We start from the raw sequence: 25,560 nt of genomic DNA on the forward strand, positions 1-25,560 counted from the left end.
TTGAGCTGTCACCATGTATTATATGGATAGAAATGATCTCTTCTAAACATTTCCTGTGAATTATAATCTTGCAGCCTCCTTACAGTTCCTGAAAGGTGGATTCTATTAGAACTCTTACAGATGAGGAAAGTGAGTTATTAGAGAGTAAGAAACTAGACTATATAAAGCAGTGGAGAGAACTGGTGTTTGAACTCTAATTAGTCTGATTCCAGAGTTATTATAACATGAAGATTATGCAAGGCTTCAGAATCAGGAGACAGTTTGATAAATAGGAGATCACTACATATTTCATATTTGGGGCACTTTGAATAGTTTCAGGGACTGTAGCACAGATGTGAATGAGAATACTAAGAAAAATCAGCTAGTACCTCATTGGAAAGAGAATAGTTAAAAGAAATGCTTAGATGTTTGGTTTCTGGGCCAGCAGTGCTCAGGGCTTATTCCTGGCTCTGTGCTCAAGGATCACTCCTGAGCACTCAAGGGATCACTCAGTTCTGGGGATTGAACTTGGGTCAGCTGTGTGCAAAGCATACACCTTATCCTCTGTACTATCTCTTTGGCCTTGAGATGTTTGGATTCTTAAGACGTCTTGACCAATCCCCTAATTCCTCCTCCACTCCACCACCCCCGCTAGCTCCCTATAGGTGGAAGTATTAATCTTAAAATAAACAGGGACAAGATTAGAAGGGAAAACTAGAGGCATAAGGTAAGAGGCCGTGGAACCTATGTAAGAATATGCCTGCGGAATTGTTATGATGGTATGAAGAATTTTTTTTTTAGTAATTTTTTTTTTGTGGTTCCAAGTATCAAACCCAGTACCTCACACATTCAAGGCAAATGCTCTACTGCAGAGCAACATCCCAGGCCCAAGAATTTGTTTCCTTTCACAAGCTAAGCTTCAGGTTCTTGCACGATGCTGGCATGCTGTAGTTCTCTGTAAATACACATAAAATGAATTTATAGAATGAATGGGCCAAAGATGTGACCCAGTAGTAACTTAACAGTGCAGAACTCGTTATCTTAGGAAGTTTTATTAGAGAAATAGGTTTCAGAATTAAATGCATAAGGATCAGAGTTAAAGTAGCAAGCAATTTAACTATCAAAAGAGTACTAGCAAAGTCTTGTGCAAAAATACTCAGAAATATCATTGGAAGGGCCCAGAGGGAATTTCTCAGACTCAACCCTGAGAGACATGAGTTGGTGGGCAGGTAAAAGATTTTACCAAATAGGGGCCAGAGATACAGCGCAGGGGTTTAAGGTGATTGCCTTGTGTGTGGCCATACCCCGTTCATCCTAGCATTGCCAGGAGTGATCCCAGAGCACAGAAATAGGATTAAGCCTTGAACACCACACTGCAGGCTGTGGCTCCAAAGACTCTGTAAATAAACAGAATTTATCAAATAATGAGACAAAGAGCAAAATAATAATAATACAGAGTAAAAGTGTTTTAGTGTTAATTGGTCAGAGAGATACACAGGAGACCTCAGAGGAGATCTCAGAGGAGGCCAGAGCAGCACAATCTTGGAGCCTTTAAACTTTCTTAGGCATCCCCCAAGAGCCATTTGTGTCTGGAGGTTAGATAAGACAAACAGTTGTTTTGACTGTCAAGTAGCCTTGGAAACTGGTGAACTAGGTAGGCAGTGAGTGATTGAGGGTGGGGAGTATAGGCAAGGACAGTACAGAGCAAACTAGGTCTGGGGTGTGAGTGCAAGAGGCAAGTGTATAGTGTAGCAAGTACAGAGCATTCTGGGCATGTTGAACTCATTGTTCCCAAGAGACCATTCCTACACAAACTGAGGCAAACAGTCCTGCGATGTTTTCCCCTGGGAGCCAAGTCAGACCACTTTGTTCCCGTGTACGTAGCCTCAAGGAGGCAGATGGAAAGATTGTTAAGAATTTGGTCTCTAGAATGAGCCTATCTGGATTCTACTTCCTAATTGTGTGGGACCTCAGAGGGATTTTGTAATTTCTTTGTGCTTCAGTTTCCTCATCTGTAAAAAAAGTTAATAATAAGACCTACCTCACTGGGTTGTTCACAGTTTGCAGGGATAATTAAAGAATAGGTCTTGACACTGAAAAAAAAATACCATAAAATATACTTTTAAAAAAGAGCACTTCAAGGATAATAATTCTAATACATAGATGCATTAATAAGTATCTTCTGTGGTGTCCGTTTTGTGATGACTAGAAGAAGTGTATTTCTAAGCAAGAAATCTCTGTGGTAGAGATAGGTCCATTTGTATTGAGTGTCAACTTTCAGAACTCTATTAATACTGATAATTTTTTTTATCTTTTCTGAACCTCATGTCTATCCATTCACACTATGAACATCTCCCATTTTGGTTGTACTCCTCATGTTTCCTTCATAATTGCCTCTAGTTAGTTCCTCAAGCTGGAACCCATTCAGCTGACATCCTCTCTTTACCTCCCCCATCGAATTATTGGTCACTTAATATACTAACTTGGATAAGATTAAACCATTCCTTTCACAGCATCCTGGATCCGGGTATCCATGACTACCTCAGAGGCTTTGCTCTCTCCTGGTCTCCCTTAGTGTAACCCCACTCTCTGTTCTTCAATTCTACGCTTTGGTCAGCATTAATGTCAAATATAGAAATGAAATCATTGTAATCCACTGCCCTTTGCCTTTTCCATTGGAATGACAAGGAATGTGCTGTATTCTGACCATGGGCCCCGCTAGATCTTCATTTCTTTTCTTTCTGTGGGAGGGTACACACCCAGAAGTGCTCAGGGGCTGTTTATGGCTTGCTTTGCACCCAGGGGTTGCTCTCTGCAGTGCTTGGGGGACCACGCGGCTCTGGGAATTGAATCTGGGCTTCTCGTGTGCCAATCCTGCTCTCTACTGGGCTACGTCCCTGCACCTAGCCTCATTTCTTTAAGTTTTAATTTCTAACATCGCCAAAGACATTTGACACAGTGACCATATGGTGACTTTAAGCATTCCTACAGTGCCTAGAGAGTATTTTTCTTTCTGTCTAGGGCAGGGATTTTTGTTCTTCATCTTTGAGAACTGGTTTAAGCAGATTATGTCAAACAGAGGTGCTGAATAAACATTTGACGAGTGCACTGTGTAATTGGTAACAATTACATCTGAATTCATAAGACAAAAAAGGCATTTAGTTGAGGATACAAAAGTTGAAATTCAGTTTTATATTCTTGGAAATAAGGTCTTGAACTTTTTTTGGGAGAATTTTTGACTAAAGAAAGATCATGTTAATGAATCCTTGAAGAAACCTGCTTTATATAATTTCTATCTTTATATCTTAGGCAATAAGGACTGAATTACCAAAATCCCATTGACTGGATAGGTTAAACAACAAACATTTATTTTTCATAATTCTGAATATCAAGGTGGTGGAAGATTTGGTGTCTGATGATGGCCTGTTTTCTGGCTCATAAGCAGCCACCTTCTTGCTATGTCCGTTCATGGCTGGAGAGGTGAGGTAGCTCTGTGGGGTTTCTTCTACAAGGAGGGCACTAATCCCTTATGAATCCCATTCATTCTCATGATCGACACCTTCCATTCGGTTTGCACAGATAATTTTGGAGAGACACTAGATTCAGGTTACAGCATTATCCTAATATGTTTAATTATTTCCACTTGAGGTTTTTACAGCTTAAGAAGAGTTTTCTAAATAGCACAAACTTTTATTTACATTCTTCTTTCCCCCATGTATTTCAGTTTCAAGCTTTAAATGGCAAAAATATTTGCAGCTACCAGCTTATCTGTGACAGTGATGTGAACCTGCAGAACCAGGATTCCATGGCCCATTGTCTGCGGATCTTGTCTTCTCTTCGACTCCTCATGCAAGTGGCTCTTCCCCAGGAGCACCTCTGCTGGATTGTTTTCAATGGTATTTACCTGTGTATTTTATTTCCCATCACAAATTTCAGAAAGTTATTTAAGTGCCAGGTTTTATTCTCATTTGATTTTTGTGATTTTTCAATGTTAATTTCATAAAGGAATGTTTTTATGGGGCTATGGGCTGGTTCTTAAAAAATTGTTTTAGTTTGTTCTCTTAATGCAGGATGTATCTTTTCAAAGCATACCTTTGGACTTTCAGCTCCTGGCACATTTCAGAGACTGTGAGCATATGAGTCTCAGCACCAAAAGCAGGCACCACAGTTCTTACAAACACAGAAATGGGGAGGGATGAAAGGAACAGTGCAGGTCAGATTGATTCTAAACATCCAGTTCTTGGTCTTCTTTTCAAATAGTTTGAGTGTGGCTTTGTCTTTGTGAGCCTTCTCCTCCTGTCTGTTTTTGAGGAGCTCTGAGAGTATGTGCATATGGATGTACATAATCTACTTATATATGTACATTTATGTGCATGTCATATAGATGTACTTATGTATAGTAATATATGTTTCATGAAAGGAATCTTAGCTATTAAAATATTGCATTTGTTTTTCTAGACTTTAAAGTTGTAGAATGTCCAAAACCATTCTGTTCTCTGGATAATATATGCATTTTTTTCTTTCTCTTTTGGTGGGAGGGGTTATACTTAGGGGTCACTCCTGACTCTGCACTCAGGAGTTACTCCTGGCAGTGCTCGGGAGACCATATGGGATGCTGGGAATCGAACTCAGGTGAGCCATGTGCAAGACAAACACCCTACCTACTGTACTATGCTCTGGTCCCATATTTTTCTTCTTTGATGGGGGCATGGAGCCTTGTCCAGAAGTGCTCTAGAGCTACCTAGTTTTGTGCTTGGGAATCAATCCTACTCTCTGGTCCCAGTCATCGAACTTGGGCTTCCTTCATGTCTCCTCAGCCCAATGAACTCTTTCCAGAATTAATCTATTTAAAATTGTTTTTTCTTTTTTTTTCTTTCTTGGTGGAGGTGGGGGGGGGGCACACTGTGATACTCAGAGTCACTCCTGGAGGTACTCAGGGAATCATGTGGTGCCAGGGATCAAACATGGGGACTGATATGAAACATGTATACCAGTCCCTTGAGCTAGCTCTCTGGGCCCTCAATAATATATTCTTTAATATAAAATTGTGAGTCTAGAGCAATAGCACAGCGGGTAGGGTGTTTGCCTTGCACGTGGCCAACCCGGGTTTGATTCCTCCACCCCTCTCAGAGAGCCTGGCAAGCTACTGAGAGTATCTCGCCTGCTCGGCAAAGCTTGGCAAGCTCCCCGGGACGTATTCGATATGCCAAACACTGGAACAAGTCTCACAATGGAGACGTTACTGGTGTTCGCTCAAGCAAATTGATGAACAATGGGAGGACAGTGCTACAGTGCTATAAAATTGTGGAGGCCGCTACAATGAGTGGTACTGGAAAGTGGATGGGCATGTCAGGCCTGGGATAGAATATGTGAGGCAGATTCTATACTACTTGAGCCACATCCTCTTCCCGTAGATAGTAGCACTGCACTGTAGCACTGTCCTTCCATTGTTCATTAATTTGCTTGAGCAGACACTAGTAACATCTCCATTGTGAGACTTGTTCCTGTGTTTGGCATATCGAATACATCACAGGTAGCTTGCCAGGCTTTGCTGTGCGGGCAAGATACTCATGGTAGCTTGCCGGGCTCTCTGAGAGGGGCGGAGGAATCGAACTCGGCTCAGCCAGGCTGGCTGCGTGCAAGGTAAACACCCTACTGCTGTGCTATCGCTCCACCCCATAGATAATATTTTCATGAAAGGAAAATAATGACAGTAATTTTTATCTCAATAAAATGAGAATAAATGGAAATATATGTAATTATATATAAATTAAGTAAATGGAAAGAAACATGTTCTCATAACCATGATAACTAGAATTATGATCCCTTATCTTTTGTTTCCTTTCCCTCTCCAAATAATTTTATGATATTTTGATTAAAATTGGACGTTACATTTTCTGTCAGAAGTGAGGCAGGCTTTGAAAGAAATTTTCCAGTCCATGATTGTTGAGCTTTGGACCTGCCGACCCTTGTTCAATCCCCTGTCCACATATAGTTCCCTGAGCACCACCAGGAGTGTTCCCTGCACACAGAGCTAGGAGTAAACCCTGAGCACCAACACAGCCAAACAAAATACATCTGGTAGAAGTAGCATTTAGCATTTGTTTGATGGTGAGTTGACTTTCTCCACCAGGGAAATAATTTATAATAGGCCATGTACTTATCATGCCATTTTTGCTTTTATATCACTATCACTATCACTATCACTATCACTATCACTATCACTATCACTATCACTATCACTATCACCCCGTTGTTCTTCAATTCGCTCGAGGGGGCCCAGTAATGCCTCCATTCGTCCCTGTCATGTGCAAGTATAGCCTGATGACATATTGGGGTCTCCTTCAGGGTCAGGGGAATGAAGACCATTCATTGTTACTGTTTTTGATATATCGAATACACCACAGGTAGCTCGTCAGGCTCTGCTGTGTGGGCAGGATACTCTCGGTAGATTGCCGGACTCTCTGAGACAGATGGAGGTTTTTGGGGCAGCCTCTAATCACCTTTACAGGTGTTCCTAGTCAGGCATATAGGCGGGTATGATACTTTCAGTAGCCTGCCGGGTTCTCTGAGAGTGAGAACTAGAGAATAAGAGGTCTTATTCTTATTCTTATCCGCTTCTGGGAGCTTGGTTTTATAGTCTCTGGATGGCCACTGATAGGGTTACACCACAGTTGGTGGGTGTAACTGTCTAGCTACTGGAAGGTGGGGGAGCTGGGTGGAGGAGGCCCAGTCCCGAACTGAGCAGGCTTGGAGATCTTAGCCCCGGGTCCTGCACACCTGGGTTCTTCTGCCGGTTCCTCGTCCAAGCGTGTGGAGTGGTCTCAGCATGATTTTCACTGGGTCCCAGAGGTCTTCAGCCTTTGGGGCTCTGCTCAGGGCGATGAGGGAAACTCAACCCGCCCTCCTCCAAGGGGCCCCGGTGAGGACAGCCAGGTGCGGGGGCAGGAGATTCTGCTTTTATATGAATTATATATAAAAGTGTGGTTCTAAGTTTCTGAGTTATTTAGTATGATTTGGTTACTTTTTGAGGGTCTGCAAAAGCTGAAATATTTTCCCACACTGGTGGGAAATAATGGTAATTGCTTCTTTGCCTTATGCCACTTTGAATTTTGTTTTGGGGACACATGCAGTGGTTCTCAGAGCTTATCCTTGGCTCTGAACTCAGGAATGACTCCTGGTATGGTTTGGGGGACCATTTGAGGTGTTGGAGATCAAACCTGGGTTGGTTGCATGCAAGTGCCCTACTGTATTATCACTCTAGCCCTCCCTTATGCAATTTTGGCTTAGGAATTTATTTTTTTTAAGAACAGTACTTTTGGATGGTGAAGGATATATTTTTAAAAAATAATTTCAGTATATTTTATATTCTCTCCTGTGTGTTTTTCTTTACACATATGACATTATGCTTTAGATTTTCCCGTTCCTAAGTATTTTTCTGTGTAGTACGGCTTTAGAGTTTATTCAGTTTGTTAAATATGGCCACTGAATTAATTTCTGATATACATATAGCCTTTAGTATTGGGCCTCTGGTTTGCTCCACTTTTGTTTAATTATTCTACAGTGAATATCCTTGCATATATCCTTTTATAGACCTGAGTGAGAGTTTGCTGGGGTTTTTACTCAGAAGAGAGATTTCTGCACAATGGGAAGTAGACATGCTTGATTTTACCAGCTATGGCCCTTCTTTAGGAAACTGATCTAGAATTTGAGTACTAGGTTTTGTTGTAGGTGCTAAAGACATAAGGAGTGGACAACATGCAAAACCACTGTTCTCATGGTTACATTTTTCTCTAGGGAGATGATCAACAAAACTAACTGGTGTGCCAGTTGATGATGATTGCCTTGGAGAAGTGAATAGGGAGAGCAGGTTCTGGCTGCATTTCAAAATAGAATGGTCAGAGAAGGTCTCATTGACAAGATATAGGAGCTAAGATTTGAGGAGACTGGTAAATAATCTGTCTACTGGAGGAAGAGCATTCTGTTTTTTGAAATTTAACCTTTATAAAGTTGTTCACAATAATTTATTACTATTATGCCAATCCAACCACCATTACATCTTCCCATCACCATTATTTCAAATTTTCCCAATCACCACCCAAGCCTGCCCAAATAGAAGGCCCTAAAATAATTTATTTTCTATTGCTTGTTATGAATAATCAACTAAAAATGATCAAAAAAAGTTTCCTTAGAAGAAAGTGTGTGAAGATTGCTGTCTCTCACCCTGGAGCATAGGCCTTTGTAGAAGAGATTACTAACATGGTGCTACAGATTGAACCTTAAGATTGGTTGCCTTCTACTTTACACCCCACCTAATGTAGTGTGCTACTCCGAGTACATCAGTGGTGTAGAGTATGAGATGTTACTCCAGGAATTCTAAATTTTTAAATAGGGTGATACAGCTGGAGTTAATTTTTTTTGCTTTTTGGCCACACCCAGAGATGCACAGGAGTTATTCCTGGCTCTGCCCTCAGGAAGTGCTCCTGGCGGTGCTCAGGGGACCATGTAGGATGCTGGGAATTGAACCCAGGTTGGCCGCATGCAAGGCAAACGCCCTACCAGCTGTGCTATCACTCCAGCCCCTGGGGTTAAATTTTTAATTGAAAGGTGACTTTGGGGTCTAGAGGCATCTCTCTAGCTTGTTGATCTCTCCCATGAATTTTTTGTGAGTCTCTGAATGATGGCTGTTAATGAGCTTATGTGGTGTCAGAGGCAATTCGTGGACATGGCTGCCAGGCTCCAGGAAGAACAGGGGATGGCGGAAGGTCACCCATTCTTTACTCTATGAGAGCCTGGAGATTTCAGTCACAAAACTCGCATAACTGAGTTTTCAACAAGTTCACTCATGGATGAGGCTCATTCTAAGCCTGTGAAGATCAGCCTTGAGTGTGGCAGCAATTGGGATGTGGAGGTTTTTGGCTGTCTGGGTTCTGTTTGGACCGGTGTTGGGCTCACTTGCTCCCCTCCAGGGTGCCCCAGATCAGACTAAACCTGGCACAGGGTCTGGATGCAGGAAGAGCATTCTAATCGGGATTAGCAAATGCAAAGACCTCATAGATAAAATATTTTTGGATTTTTAAGTCACTAAAAATTAATTTATCAGTTTTTCTATATTATCATGTAAAAATTTTTCTGTTTTGTATCACACAGGTGGTGCTCAGGGCTTATGTCTAGCTCTGTGCTCAGGAGTGAACCTTGGTAGTACTCGGGAGACTGTATGTAGTACCAGGTATCAAACTGGGGTCAGCCCCATGGACTACATTGTCAATTGATCTAAATACATCTGATCTTTTTGATCACTAGTACATTAGTACATTAGCACTTACTATATTTTAATTGACTATTAAATTCACAGATCCTTGATTTTTTGTGACATTCATTCAGTCTAGGTTCTTTTATAAAATCAAACAGGGTGTAGAGTTATATACATACTTTTCAACTAACCCAAACCCAGCAAAAATTTAAGTTAGTGGCCATATTTGATGGAAAACAAATTTAGCAACATGACAATAAATTCATACTAGGTTAAATTCTCTTGGTTCAAAACAAGAAACTCTTCACTTATACTCGGTTAAGTTCTCTTGACTCAAAACAAGAAAAGCTTTTATAACTGTCCTGTGATTATGAAAACTCATTCCACGTTCAAACTGTATCAACTACTTTTTTCTCTGTCAGGTTTCTGCTGTAAGAGTGTATAACCATGCCAAGATTCTGAACATTCAGTGAAGGATTCAGTTAGTTACAATGTACTGGGGCTGCAAAAATTAAAGTCAGTCACCTTTTTAAAGTACAAAAGGCCCTTGTCATTCTCGAGGGCAGCCTGCTGAGGTTTCTGAAATTCTGCAGTTCCTATTACTGGCATGTTTATACAAGTTCCTGGCTTATACCTAAATAACTTGTTTAGTGGAGAGGTCTGTGTTCATATTATTACTCAGTACTTATTCTTTTTTTTTTCCCCCCACAAAGAAACACAGTGTTACAACTACTTAGTTTAAAAGACCAAGGGCAGAGATCAACATAGAAACTTGAGATAAGCATGGCTCCAGCTGTTACTAGCCAAATGGTTTCTTAACTGGTGGAACTCACCGAACAATAAATATTAACTACACATCACAGGAGCAGTTACAGTAAGAACGCATGCTGTGTCCTTGAATGTTGATGGACCTATTGCCTTCTCTGTGAAGTCCATGGTGCTAAAGTGTTCAGAGTTGTTTATATCATTGACATATAATTAATGTTTGTTTAACTTTAGTAAAGTGATGTATGTTCGGGAGCAGTTGCTGTTTTTTCAGACACTTTTAAAGTTTAAACATGAGCATAGGATTCATAATTGTTGAATTTTGATGGTTATAAATTTTATATCAGCCATTTTATAGAAAATATTTGCACTGCTTGTCATTATGATTACATGCCTCATTAAAGAGTGTTACCATCTTTGGCATGTGTTTGTAGTGTGATAATATCCTTTGTATATAGAGGTCTGTGCTCAGGTTGTTTCTATTCCCCGCCCCCCCTCCATCCCCTCACCCTCCTCCCCCACCAGCCTGCCACCGGTCTTTTATCCTAATTTTATTAATGGCTTGTCCAAAAAATAATTTCTTCTTTAATGATAGATTTGAAAAAGGTTTTTTCAGTAGGTTGCTTGTAAGGCAATAATAATGGGATAAATATTATACGAGACTGCATATAAGATACTGCAAATTAATCTAATGCAACCAATTATACATTATGGTTTTTAAATTATTATGAGCTTCCTTGTTGGGCTTTGTGCCATGTTTATTAAATATGCATTTTCATCTTATTTGTAGATAAATCTTTGGTTTACAGCTGTACAGAAAACATGGGAACTAATAATGTTTATATGAATTAGTAAAACCAGAGGGCACATAAATTATACTACATGAATATTCATCTGTACAATTTCAACTTAAACTGTCTTTAAAATAAAAGCAAAAATTTCCTATGCCAGTGTATTGAAAAATATGGTCATATTAGTTCTTTTAATGCTAAAAATTGTCAAATAATTTTGATAAATATAACTTTCTAGTTTTTTATTAGACTTTATAATGACATCATTTGTTTTGGTAACTTCAGGTTTAAAATACAGAAATTAGATATAGAATGTTTATAACATGTCTATAAACCATGTTACAATATTTTTTCCATTTAGGTACTATTTACATTTACACGATTTGCAGAAAACTGATGGTCGTAGGCCAGTCTGCCAAGGTATGAAAATTACTGACCAATATCTTGTCCATGTTCATTTTAAATTTTATTTTTTGCTTTTTGGGTCACACCCAGAGATGCACTGGGGTTACTCTTGGCTCTGCACTCAGAAATTACTCCTGGCAGTGCTCAGTGGACTATATGGGATACTGGGAATCGAACCTGATTTGACCACATGCAAGGCAAATGCCCTACCCGCTGTGCTATCACTCCAGCCTGTTTCTTTATTTTTTAAAGGACTTTCGTTAGCATTGAAAGCTAAATAAAAAGAAATTAATGAGTCACAACAAAATTAAGGACCATATATACTATATAGTTTAAGTTTTACTTTAACATGATCTTACGAAAAAGTTGAGATAATAAAGTACAGTTGACCCTTGAAAGTGTAAGTGTACTGACTACTTACTCATTTCCCCATTTCTCAAAGTTAAAAATCTCAGCATAACTTTTGACTCTCCTAAAACTGAACTGCTAAGCTGTTTTTGAGAAAGTCTTACCAGTAATCTAAATAGTCAGTTAGCACTTATTTTGTATGCTATATAAATTATGTACTGTCTTATTATTATAATAAAGTTAGCTAAGAAAATACTTGTAGTACTTATCTGTATCATAAATTTATGTATTTATGACACATTATGTATCAGTATCATAAATTTACATAACATGTTTTACAAGAAAATTCATGTATAAGTGGATCCATTTATTTTTAATTTATTTATTTTTAATTGAATCACTGTGAGATACACAATGACAAAGTTGTTGATGATTGGGTTTTAGTCATACAACGTTCCATCACCTAGCCCTTCACCAAGTGCATTTTCCACCACCAGTGTTCCCAGTTTTCCTCCTCATAACCTACCTACCCCCACCCAGAGCACCTGTCAGGCACTTTTCTCTTTCTCTTTCTCTTTCTCTCTCTCTCTCTCTCTCTCTCCCCCCCCCTTTCTCTTTTCTTCTGGGCCTTATGCACAGCGGGTAGAGCATTTTCCTTGACTCCTCCACCCCTCAGAGAGCAAGCTACCGAAAGTATCTTGCCCGCATGGCAGAGCCTGGCAAGCTCCCTGTGGAGTATTTGATATGCCAAAAACAGTAACAACAAGTCTCACAATGAAGATGTTACTGGTGACTGCTCAAGCAAATCAATGAACAACAGGAGGACAGTGCTACAGTGCTATTATCCCTTTATCTACTTTCAGCATCCAGTTCTTAAGTGGACCCATTTCAAGGGTCAATTGTATTACTGAAAAGAAGAAAATTTGCTAAAATTGGTAAATATTCTCTAATGACCTTGGGTCTCTCTTGCATTATGACCATAGTCATATCTTGGCAACTTGTTATTGAACCTTCATGTGATAAGTACTTCTCCTGGGAGAAAGAGCATTCCTCCTGGCTTTGTCTAGAAAGTATTGGTTTGTACCTGTTGTTCAAAAATAATTAGACTAATGCCTGCTTTCTCTCTGAAAGATATCCCAGTTTTAAATGAGCAACTGTGGTTCCCCTATTTCTTGTCATATTCTGGAACTTTTACTTTAGTTTTCTTGGAGAGCTTGGATTTTACTTATGGCCTACATGCTGGTTGGTCCATTAGTTAATGAACAGATAACTTAAATTCTATTCAGTTTACATGCTGGGCTTAAGGTATCTTATTATAATTATCTTAATTTAAAAAAATATTGGGACGATAGTTAGTGTTGTTTGGGGTATTCCTGTCTTTATGTTGAGGGGGAGGGGTTTCATTCCTGGCAGTTCTCAGGGGACCATAAGGTGCTGGGAACTGAATATAGAGCATCTCATGAAAAGCATGAACTCTAGTCCTTTGAGATAGTTCCCCCACAAGAACCTTATTTCAAGCAATATTTTTCTGTTTGAGCTTTAGAAAGTGACTTGCACTTCTATTAACTCTGTGACAGTACTGCTAACCTCTCGCTACAGGAGATGTAGTTTTTCTCTGTGTTCATTGTTCAGTTATTGAAATGTAGGCCAAGAAGGGAGAATATAGTCCCATGGAGACCATGTTAGAATTGCTTTAGGCACCTGAAACACTACTACCTTATTCTGTCCAGAATCTTATCTGGATAGTTGAACACTCAGGAAAGATACTTTTTCTTATATCCTCAAAACAAAGCCAAGTATCTTAAAAGTTGACAATTGTTAACAAAAATAGAAGCAAATGATAACCTTATGTGTTCTCTCTCTGTGCTGTTCTTCAAATAAAAAACCTGATTACTGACAGTGCCTTGAACATGCTTTGTGCCAGTTTCTTGAGTCTGAATTAAAATGAGGGGTGACAAAGACAATGAAGACAAAGAACTTGAGATCTGGTATTCAGTAGGAAATGTGCCACTTGAGGGGGCTGGGGCAGCATTTATAGAAGCATTAAACTGGGAGGAGGAGATGGTGTTAAAAAGTGATAAAGTTTTATGTCTGAAACTGAATTAGCAATAGTACTGTAATCCACTGCAAAAACATATATATATATATATACACATATATATGTGTGTGTGTACATATATATGTATATATACACATTTATATAAAGGGTCTTTTGTAAAAGCAGATTGGTTGGAGCTAGGAAATTGTGTCAGTAGCAGTGGACATTGGTGGAGAGAAGAAGTGGACACTGGGTGAAGGGATCAGTGTGGCAAAATTTTGTGCCTGGAACCTAATCATGAATAACTAATTTCATGGTGACTGAAACAAAAAATAAATTTATAATTTTATTTTTTTAAATGAGGGGTGAGACTGTCCCATGTAAAATGAAAATGTGGCTTATAGATGCATCTATATTTAGTTGACATTGGTTTCCCAAGAATAATTTGCATATTTGTTGCACTTTCTGTAGAAACAGATACAGATTCACAGACCTTTTTCATTGTTGGGTCTGATACAGCATTTGCTTGCCAAAATTTCGAAGGGAAGGGATATTTGTGCCAACAGTTAGCTGTTAGTGTTTGTACTTGTTAACACTAAGAGAATTTTAATTTAATGTGACAGTCATCTTAAATAATTTCTTATTTATGCCCTATGTAAGACATTCTCTTCCCTCCATAGAACTTGGATTTCTTTCTGAAAACAAGAAGGGTAGTTCCATGATCTTAGTAATGTGGGATGGGTGGATTTGGTAATGAAAGAAGCCATTTTGGGGTGTGTGTTGCTGTGCCATTAGCACTTCAGTTTCTTCAGTATGCTGTGCTTCAAGAAAATTAACAGTTATACTTAGAAATTTTCAAAGTCTCAGCTGATGAGTTGATTCTTGAGTTTAGGCCATAAACATGCCCATTTAATGGGGACAAACCCTTGGGGTTTTGACTATATCTAGGTCTCCTGGGTCTGAAGGATGCTAGTTCTGCTCTGCTCTGAAGTACACATTTGACATAGCATATAATAGAAATAGAAACACACTCCTGAGATTCCTCTTGCTCTTACCTTGGAGTAACCTTAGCTTGCATTCTTACAGAATCTAGGTGTAATGGCTGCCACTTTCTTTTTGGCCAGGAGAGCACCCAGTGATGTTCAAGGGTTACTCCTGATTCTGTACTTAGGGATCAAGGCAAACAGTACTCAGGGGACAATAACCCTTGTTGGCCACATGTAACACTTGTGCCTTACCCACTGGTACTATCTTTCTGGCTATGTTTGGCTACCACTTTTATTTTTGTTGAGTTCCTGCTGTGTGTTTGGTATGCTGGGAAGGATTTTGCACACAAAACAATTCTGGTGTTGCAAGATAGATCCCACCCTCTTCATTACTATTTGTTGAGTGAATGCCTACCACCATGGTTCTAAAACCTCCATATGATACTCAATTTCTGTACCTTCACTTTGAGAAAGTGCTATTACTGTCTCCATATAAAGAGGAAACTGAGAGTGAGAAAGGTTCATTTTTCCTAATTAATAAATGGGGAGAAGAAATGAACAGAAACTTCCTCAAAGAAGAAATTAGAATGGCTAACAGGCACTTGAAAAAATGCTCTGCATCACTAATTATCAGGAAGATGCAAATCGGTACCACAGTGAGATATCATCTCACACCACAGAGACTGGCACACATCCAAAAGAACAAGAGCAACCAGTGCTGGTGCCGATGTGGGGAGAAAGGAACTCTCTTTCATTGTTGGTGGAAATGCCGACTGGTCCAGCCTTTTGGAAAACAGTAAGGGCATTTCTCAGAAAATTAGAAATTGAGCTTCCATGTGACCCAGCAATACCACTTCTGGAAATATAGCCCGGGGGCCCCAAAACATACATCAGAAATACCATCTGCACCCCTATGTTCGTTGCAGCACTATTCACAGTAGCCAGAATCTGGAAACAAACTGGGTACCGAGAACAGACAAAAGGATAAAGAAACTATGGTGCATCTACACAATGGAATACTATGCAGCTTTTAGGAAAGATGAAGTCATGAAATTTGCTTATAAATGGATGGATATGAAGAATATCATGCTGAGTGAAATGAGTCAGGAGAGGGACAGGTATAGAATAACTGCATTCATTTGTGGTATGTAAAAATATACAGTAGAAGAATAGGGAAAACAACGGCTAGGTGGACTGGTAAAAGGTTGGAATCTACCACAAGTGTGTACAGAGTGGATGGTGGTAAGATAGAGAAGAGACCAGTATGACAATAATAGTTGGAAATAATCATGCTGGACAAGACCTAAGTGTTAAAAGTGTAAGTAAAGGGATATACACTGTGTAATCACAAAATAAGTGAGCAGGTTTGCGGTGGTGGTCTCTCTCACTTGCCATATGCATTTGGTGCCCCTGAGCTGGTTTCCCACTCAGGCTTGCTGCCGCCACCAACCAACGTAGGAAGGAGGAAACAGCGCCACCAGGCTGGTTGGTGATCAGTTGCCCTTTATTCCATTCTCCCTATGTGCCTGTTTCAGTCTCACTAAGTGCCCCATTACAGCCCCCCACTGCCCCTCATTCCCATTTCCTCCTGTCCCCCACAGTAGTCTCTCCCCACTCAATCTCACAGCCTTGGTCTAGCCCAACCTCCAAGCATTGGGGGTAGCAACTACACATGTAGCACAATCAACATATAAAAGCCCTTACTTCCTAGGGAAGACAAAGAACTCCTGTAGCCAGGAGATCAGCTCAGAGCCAAAATACCAAGAGGTGGGTTTCTCCTTCTTTAGTCCAACAACTATCTTAAATTTACTTACTTCTAAATAATCTTTCTAGTCATTTTGTATGGCCACAATAAGAGATATTATTAAGTTTGTAGTGTGGCTTTTCTGGGGACGTCTCGCTATAGATCTCAGACTACAGTGTTCAGGCCAGATTAGTCTTTCCTAACCCTAGCAGAGTCCTAATCCAGTTATTACTCTTTGGATCATGATAGAATTTGTCCATGACCATGCTCTTAACTTACAGTTAAGTATTATGGTGCTTGGCCTGGCCCGTTTTGATGCCAGGTAGCTCATAGCTTACCCTGGGTCCATCCACTCTCTTGTCGGTACCCTGCTTTTGGGGTGCTAGGAACTAAGGGCAACTGAGGCATAAGTAGAGAAAGCAGATGCCCAGGAAAGAATATTATTTAGAGTCAATTAATTCCCAAGTTACAAAAGCATAGCATTAACTGTCTTCCTGTGTCTGTACAGAAAATAAGTTGCTCTAAATCAAACTATGCAAAAGGTCATAAGGGAAGGAGAAAACCAATATCTCACTTACAAATACAATATTAGAGATTTATGAGGAACTTGACTATACAAGGCTTGGGGGAAAATAGGTGATTAACCGGTTGAGAAACAGAGCACAGAGAAGTTGAAGATAAACACACAGAGGAATGGGCGTGCCTCGGGAGCACTGTGAATGGGTGAAATCCAACAAACTCAAGCTCTCTGTGGCCAGGGAGAAAGGACAAACCAATGTTATTCTACATTAGACGATAACCATGATAACCATTCGGTATCTGTATTGCAGACCACACTGCACAAATGGTGCGGGGGAGGGGGGAAGGAGGTGAGGGGGGGGAGGCAGGAAGGTATAGAGGCAGGGGAGGGGGGTAGAGAGATAGGGAGGGAGGGAGGAAGGGAAGGAGCGAGGTAGGGAGGCTCTTGGCATAGAGGCAGGGGTGTGTGGTGATGGGAGGGAAACTGAGGACACTGGTGCTGGGGAATGCACACTGGTTGAGGGATGGGTGTTGGAACACTATGACTGAAACCTAATCATAAACAGCTTTGTGGTCTATCTCACATTGGTAAAGGTAAAGGCCCTCCCGTTGATCGTCGATTTGCTCGAGCGGGCCCAGTAACGTCTCCATTGGAGACTTTGTTGTTACTGTGTTTGGCATATCGAATACTCTCGGTAGCTTGCCAGGCTCTCCGAGAGGGGCGGAGGAATTGAACTCGGGTCGGCCATGTTGGCTGCTTGTAAGGCGAACGCCCTACCCGCTGTGCTATCGCTCCAGCTGGAGCGATAGCACAGCGGTAGGGCGTTCGCCTTACAAGCGGCCATCTCACATTGATTCAATAAAAATAATCTTGAAGGATAACAAAGAAAGATTCCATTTTTTCACTGTCACATGTTGAGTTAGGGGTTTGCTGAAACCGATCCAGTGCTACACTGCCTCTCAGAACTTCTAGAATAATGCATGTTGGTTGACTAAACTTAATCCTGTCACCAACCAGAATTTTTAGTTTAACTGGAAGTGAAAGAGTTGTGTTAAAGTATTAACCACTTTTGACATGAGTGTGTTTCCACAGACTGCCCAGGGACGCTTTTCCAGCTAGGAATACTTACTTTTGGGCCAAGTCAGGTCAGCAGCATAGGCTTTGGAAAAGGAGAGAGGCCTGATCTTTGAAGCCTGTTTCTCTAAAAACTTTGCCCTAAAGCACTCTCTCCTTTAGGGCAAAATCTTTCTTCTGAGGCCTTTAGTACTCACCGAACATTAGAGACCACAGTAAAATCAATCCATTCTAAGAAAAGTTGATTTTGGTCTCATTTTACTATAAAACTGAAATAGTTTGTGGTTTAAATAATTACTGCCCAACTGTTTCACATACCATTACATAAACGTCACCTTCAGGGTTTAAAATGCTTTTTCCCTGAGCAAGTAGCAGATATAAATGATGCAGCACTGCCATCCTGTGGCCGAGCAGATTAATTGTGTCTTTTCCCTTCCTAACACTTCGGTGTTGTTTGCGTTGGGCTCTTTCTTTTTTTTCTTTATTTGCTTGCTTGCTCGCTCACTTGCTTGCTTCCTCCCTCCCTCCCTCTCTCCCTCCCTCCCTCCCTCCCTCCCTCCCTCCCTCCCTCCCTCCCTCTCTTCCTCATTTTTGTGTCAGGGGAAAGAAAAAGAAATGGCTGCGAATTAATTTCTTCTTTCACACTGACTAGTGGTTTTCAGAACCCTGAGTGGAACCGTGGTTTTTCAGAACTCTTTTTGTTGTCTTTGGGACTACCTCATGCAATGGAAAGAATGCTGTACTCGGGTGTTCAAAGTGTGAGTTCCAGCCAGGCTCTGTAGGTTACAAGCAGCTTAGCTTCTTGGAATCAGATTAGATTATATTTTAAGGTCAGATTCTGGCAGCAAAATCTGACCTTTGTCCTTTATTCTTAGTGTGAAACAGAACCCCAATGTAATGCAAACAGTTGGTAGCTGAAATTATTTTTGTTTTGACATGTGAAAGTTCTAATGCCAGAAATCTGCAGAACTTTTGGAAAAGCTTGTGATATTAATCGGATACCATTTGTACCTAGTTTAACCCCAAAACTCTGTCCCCTCCCGCCCCTCTCCCCAGGTCTCACTAGTCCAAATGCAAAAATCCACAGTAGGGTTTGTGAAAAAATTCCAGAATTGGGATAGCTGTTAATTCTAGCTCACTTCCCAGTAAAACAAGGTTAGCAAACAAACAGCAGCAGCAGCAGACAACAGAGACCACCATAAAGCAATCCAGACTGATTTAGTAGAGTTGAAGTGTCAAGAACCAGAGGCAGAGAGTTTTAATTCTGCTGTTGCCTATTCATTCACTCCAAAGGGGTAGTGGTGACAAGGGATGTTGTTGGAAACCAGCCATCATGGAAAGAGCAATATAGTTGGGAGTTCCAGGGGTGCTTCGGGATCTTTATCTTGGGACTAGAGTGCACATTGTGTTGGTGTTTTCAGATTCTTCAGAGACCTTGATTTGGAAGTAAGACTTGGATGAGGTTCTGTTATTCCAGAGGATATAATTAGGGACAGTGCACTGGAGGTATATCCAGGTGGACTTCACTGCAGATTGAGGTAGCACCACCCATGTTAAAATGATCTCATGTCCAGCGTGATCATTCCCCAACATTATTATCAATTATTGTCATACTGGTCTCTTCTCTATCTCTACCTCAGTCATACCCTCCGCCTGCCCCCACCACTTGTGATTGATTCCAACCATTGACCAAGATCTGAGTGTTAAAAGTAAGTAAAGGGGTATTCTTGATAACTTTCGGTATCAATATTGCAAACCACAATTCCTAAAAGGAGAGAGAGATAGAGATAGAGACAGAGACAGAGATAAAAGAAAAACCTCTGCCATAGAGGCAAGCTGGAGGGTGGAGGGGGTAGGAGGTAATGAAAGGGAACCTGGGGACACTGGTGCTGGGAAATGTACACTGGTGGACGGGCGGGTGTTGGAATTGTGTATGACTGAAATCTAATCATGAGCAGCTTTGTAAGGGCCTATCTCACAGTGATTCAATTAAAAACCAAAAATGATCTAATGTAATGTGGCATGTTTCTTCTTACTAGAAATGGGAACTCTTGGGTAGAGAACTCAGACATCAGGTGGTGTGACTGGTGATATGGGAATGGGGATATGATTAGAGTGACTTTTTTTCACCTCTTGGCTCAGTGATTACTTGAAACAGTCCATACTTAATATCTGAAGCTTTAATTCTGGCCTGCTGGTCAGCAACACTTCTTGCATGTCTGTTATAGCTCGGATGAAATGTTAGGGCCTGTGAACAAGACAGACAAGGTTCTTTTCCTGAGTTAATTTACATTTTAGTGGTACGACCTTACATTCCAGTGGCTAGAAAAGAACATTACAATTCTATGTAAAATCCCTTCTGCTGTCTTTTTAGTTCTGGAATCAAAACCTCCTACACAGTGGAAAATTCTGACCTTTCAAGCTTTCCTTTCTCTCTTAGTTGTTGGCTGAGCTGAGTGTGCACTTGTTAACACACACTATCTTTGAAAGCCTCAAAGAAGTTAATAGGATGTGAATGTTAACAGTGTTTGCTATGTTTTTTTTTTCTATAAGCACTGTGTCAGTGTGAGGGGTTTGCTGTTACTTCTGGACCTTTGTGCTCAGGAGATCCTGGGTCCCTCTGTGATTCTTGGTAGCGGGTGACTGAAGGGACTGAAGATACATTATTCAGAGGGCATATGCCACCTCCACAGTGTCTGGGGACCTTGAGGGCTGTGCGTTTGGTGACGTTCTGGGGACTATGAAGTGCTACCAGCCAGAGGTTGAACTGGGTTGGTTGCAAATGTCTTCACCACAGGCTGTACTATTTCTCTTTCATCCTGACAAACTTTTTGATGATTTGTCTTTTTCAAGGCAGTTTTAACTACACTCTACCTACTTTTCCTCAATGCATTCTTAACTATTGAGGGTCAAGTATGTTAGTATAGGACCTGCTTTATTGTCCACATTCGTTTTCTTTTTAAAATTGAATCATGGAGAAATACAGTTACAAAGCTTTCATGTTTGAGTTTCAGTTATACAATGATTGAACACCCATCCCTTCACCAGTGCACATTTTCCACCACCAATGTCCCCAGTATCCCCCCTCACACACACCCTTCTCAACCCTCCCCCAGCCTCTATGGCAGACAATTTTCCCTATACTCTCTCTAGTTTTAGGCGTTATGGTTTGCAATATAGATACTGAGAGGCTATCACATTTGGTCCTTTATCTTTCAGCACACATTCCCATCCCGAATGATTCCTCCAACCATTATTGACTTAGAGATCCCTTCTCCATTCCAGCTGCCTTCTCCCCAAGCTCACGAGACAGGCTTCCAACTATGGAGCAATGTTCCTGACTCTTGTGTCTACTGTCCTTGGGTGTCAGTTTCATATTATGTTATTTTATATTCCACAAATGAATGTAGTTATTCTATGTCTGTCCCTCTCTTTCTGACTCATTTCACTTAGCATGATACTCTCATGACCATCCACTTATAAGCAAATTTCATGACTTCATCTTTCCTAACAGCTGCATAGTATTCCATTATGTAGATGTACCAAAGTTTCTTTAACCAGTTGTCTGTTCTCAGGTACTTGGATTGTTTCCAGATTCTGGCTATTGTGAACAGTGCTGCAATGAGCATACAGGTGAAGATGTCATTTCTTCTGTGCTTTTTTGCACCCTCCAGATATATTCCCAGAAGTGGTATTGCTGGGTCATATGGAAGCTCAATTTCTAGTTTTTGAAGGAATGCCCATATTGTTTTCCAAAAAGGCTGGACCAGTCGGCAGTCCTACCAACAGTGTAGGAGAGTCCCTTTCTCTCCACAACCACACCAACACTGGCTGCTTTCATTCCTTTGAACCACATTTATTTTCATTATCCTCTTGAGTCTTTAGAACACTTGCTGCTCTCACGTTGTTGGTTTTGCGGACTTTAGGGTTGTTCACTGAATTCATTTAGTAATACTTGGGGATAGTGCCAGTACTTGGCATGGTTCTAGGTACCTGAAATATGAGGAGAAATAAGACATTGATTGTCTTTTCAGAGTGACACTTACCAAGGCTGGAGGAGGGGCAAAGGTCAGAGTTGGACCAGTTCAGGAGGAGTTTCCGGGGTAGATCTCAGGGGCTTAGGGTGTCGAGGGAGATATGTGAGACCTACTTGATTGACATTGATGTTTGATTATATTTTCTTTCTCTCACCTCAGACCTAACCTTATGCCAACCTCAAGTGAAACCCTGCCCTTAATCCTAACTATAACCCTAATCCTCTCCACCTAACACTACACACGAATGCAACCTTGACTCTAAACCTGTCCCTGATACTTTTTTGCTTGTTTTTTTTTGACCATACCTGGCTGTCCTCAAGGTTCTGTGCTCAGGGATCACACCTGGCTGTGCTCTTTGAACCATATGGTATACTAGGGATCATACCCAGGTTGGCCTCATGCAAGACAAATACCCCATCTGCTGTATTATCACTCTGACACCTGACACTAACTTTTTAAAAATTAAATTAACAAAATTATTATTTTTAATAATTAAAATATTCCTCACAGTAATTTATTATATTCAATGTTTCAACTCCCACCCACCACCATTACCCTTCCCATCACCATTATTTATAATTTTCCCAAATACTATCCCAGCTTGCTCCAATACCCTAACACTAACCCTAATTCTAAAAATAACCCTAACTCTATAATCTTCCCTCTCCATCTTTTAAATTTGTTGATAGTTTCATAGGTACAAGAGTGTTAACATTTATGTTTTCTGTGTTGAGTTACTGCACCTTATCACAGCAAAGTGCCAAAGACTCTCCACTGCTTCCTTGATGTTACTTCTAGCCAGTAAGGTTTAGGTATGGGAAGAATTTTAAGATTGGATATTCTGAGATTTAGAATCTTAGTTCCAACTCAGTCTGTAATTTCCAGTACTATGTGGAGCATATTGTATGTGGAGCAATTTCTCCTTCTATTAAATAAAAACAACAGTATCCAGTCACCCTTTGAGCTTTCCAAAGTAACCCTAGGGTTTTCCAAGTAACCCTACTTGATAGATATTAATAAGAATGAGCTGATATGTGGGATATAAATAAACAAGAGTAGGGGAATAACTAATGTCCAAAGGCAGTAGAAGGAAGAACTTGTCCTTTTTAGGAAGCTTGCCACCGAGGGGAGAGGGGTACAGGTCAGGGAAGGAACACTGCAACAATGATAGAGGGAAATGGTCTCTTTGGAACAGGACTAGATGCTGCAAGTTGGCAAAGTGATGCATAGTAACCTATCAGAGAAAAAGAGAAACATACAAAAAAGGGTGGGGGATGGGAAGAAAAAAAAACAGTGTCTGTTAAGAGGCAGACTGGGGGGTGGGAGGGAAAGGTGGGTGGGCATTGGTAGAGGGAAGTGGATACCAGTGAAGGGACTGGTGCTGGGACATTGTATACATAAAACTCATCATGAATGACTTTTTACCTTTGTAATTCACTTGATTTAATAAAACAGCACTGCACTTAACGGCACTGTCCTCCTGTTGTTCATCGATTGCTTGAGTGGGCCCAGTAACATCTTCATTGTGAGACCTGTTATTGTGTTTGGCGTATCGAATACATCACAGGTAGCTTGCCAGGCTTTGCCATGCGGGCGTGATACTCTCGGTAGCTTGCTGGGATCTCTGAGAGGGGTGGAGGAATCGAATCCAGGTCAGCCGTGTTGGGTGCTTGCAAGGTAAACGCCCTACCTGCTGGGCTATCACTACAGCCCTTAATAAAATAAAAATTAAAAAAATTAAATAAGAATTAAAATGTTAAAAAATGAGCTGAGATCATAGGACTTTAAAAACTATGAGGACAAGATCCTAAAATGACTTCTAAAAAGAAATTATTTCATTTTTGTTGAGTGAGGTTTTGTGATTTTATAATAGTCAGTGGTTGTTTTTCATGCATAAAATTTCTGACACCACATCCATCACCAGTGTACCCACCTCCCTACCCCAAGCCCCCCTTCACCCCTCCCTTTCAACACCTCGAGCTGATTCAGTTATGTAGATCAGTTCTCTTGTTGTGTTGTAAAATGACTTAACTATGTTTTGAGTTCTCTAAAGTTATTGTTTTTATTTATTTATTTATTTACTTTTAATTTATTTATTGAATCACTGTGGGAAAGGTTACAAAGCTTTCAGGTTTATGTCTCAGTCATGCAAATATCAAACACATTTCCCTTTACCAATACTTATTTTTTACCATGAAGAACCCCAATAAAACCCCACCCCCCACCCCTCCCCGTCCCTGTGAAGCAGATGAATTCTAGTTAACACTCTATCTGCTTTGATTAGATTCATTGTTTCAATAAAAGATTCACCACTATTATTTAGAGTTTACCCCCCCCCCCCCCAAATCAGACATGCTGAAAAAGCATTGTGAAGTGATTTGCTTTCTACGGCTGGGTTCAAGAATTAAATGTTGGTTTTGGATTTCTGCTCTTTTACCTATTGACCCTGGAAGTATTTCTACTGAAAGTCAGATAGTTAAGAAATTGGTTTCTGTATTCTGGAGTCCTGGCCGTGCTGGAGAGCCGCTCGCGGGGGGCAACCGGTGGCCTCGGTAGGGCGTGAAGGGCGGACCGAAACGCCCCCCTTCCCATGAGGTTTTAGTCTCCCCCACACTCCCGGCTCATACCTGCTGTCCACAAGGCTCCCATGTGGCCGCCATCTTTCTTTCCAGAGAGGAGAGGGCGAATGGGGCAACACCCTTTCCCCTCCGGCAGACTTGATGGCCTGGATCAATGCAGAGTCTGTTCACTTTTCTGCTCCAAGCTGCTGGGTTCTGCATTAAGTCCTTGTGCTTCTGGGGCCGTGGCCGTGCTGGAGAGCCGCTCGCGGGGGGCAACTGGTGACCTCGGTAGGGTGTGAAGGACGGACCAGAACGCCCCCCTTCCCATGAGGTTTTAGTCGCCCCCACACCCCCGGCTCATACCTGCTGTCCACAAGGCTCCCATGTGGCCGCCATCTTTCTTTCCAGAGGGAGGAGGGCGGAAGGGAGCAACACCCTTTCCCCTCTGGGCAGAAATGATTGCCTGGATTAACGCATAGTCCTTTCACTTTTCTGCTCCAAGCTGCTGGGTTCTGCATTAGGTCATTGTGCTTCTGGGGCTGTGGCCGTGCTGGAGAGCCGCTCGTGGGGGCAACTGGTGGCCTCGGTAGGGCGTGAAGGGCGGACCGAAACGCCCCCCTTCCCATGAGGTTTTAGTCGCCCCCACACTCCCGGCTCATACCTGCTGTCCACAAGGCTCCCATGTGGCCGCCATCTTTCTTTCCAGAGAGGAGAGGGCGAATGGGGCAACACCCTTTCCCCTCCGGCAGACTTGATGGCCTGGATCAATGCATAGTCCGTTCACTTTTCTGCTCCAAGCTGCTGGGTTCTGCATTAAGCCCTTGTGCTTCTGGGGCTGTGGCCGTGCTGGAGAGCCGCTCATGGGGGGCAACTGGTGACCTCGGTAGGGCGTGAAGGACGGACCGGAACGCCCCCCTTCCCATGAGGTTTTAGTCGCCCCCACACTCCCGGCTCATACCTGCTGTCCACAAGGCTCCCATGTGGCCGCCATCTTTCTTTCCAGAGAGGAGAGGGCGAATGGGGCAACACCCTTTCCCCTCCGGCAGACTTGATGGCCTG

General features: G+C 41.4%; 1 protein-coding gene across 1 annotated transcript in view; it reads left to right on the top strand.

The window, feature by feature from the left end:
* Positions 1 to 25,560, top strand: part of CFAP54 (cilia and flagella associated protein 54) — a 363,910-nt gene that overhangs the window by 13,402 nt on the left and 324,948 nt on the right. Inside the window, exons 4-5 of the mRNA XM_056119478.1 lie at positions 3,704 to 3,875; positions 11,150 to 11,208. Coding sequence (XP_055975453.1) covers positions 3,704 to 3,875; positions 11,150 to 11,208 — 231 coding nt within the window. The remainder of the gene's footprint in view (positions 1 to 3,703; positions 3,876 to 11,149; positions 11,209 to 25,560) is intronic.

This window comes from Sorex fumeus, unplaced genomic scaffold (genome assembly GCF_029834395.1).
Source record: "Sorex fumeus unplaced genomic scaffold, SorFum_2.1 ptg000003l, whole genome shotgun sequence".
Taxonomy (NCBI): domain Eukaryota; kingdom Metazoa; phylum Chordata; class Mammalia; order Eulipotyphla; family Soricidae; genus Sorex; species Sorex fumeus.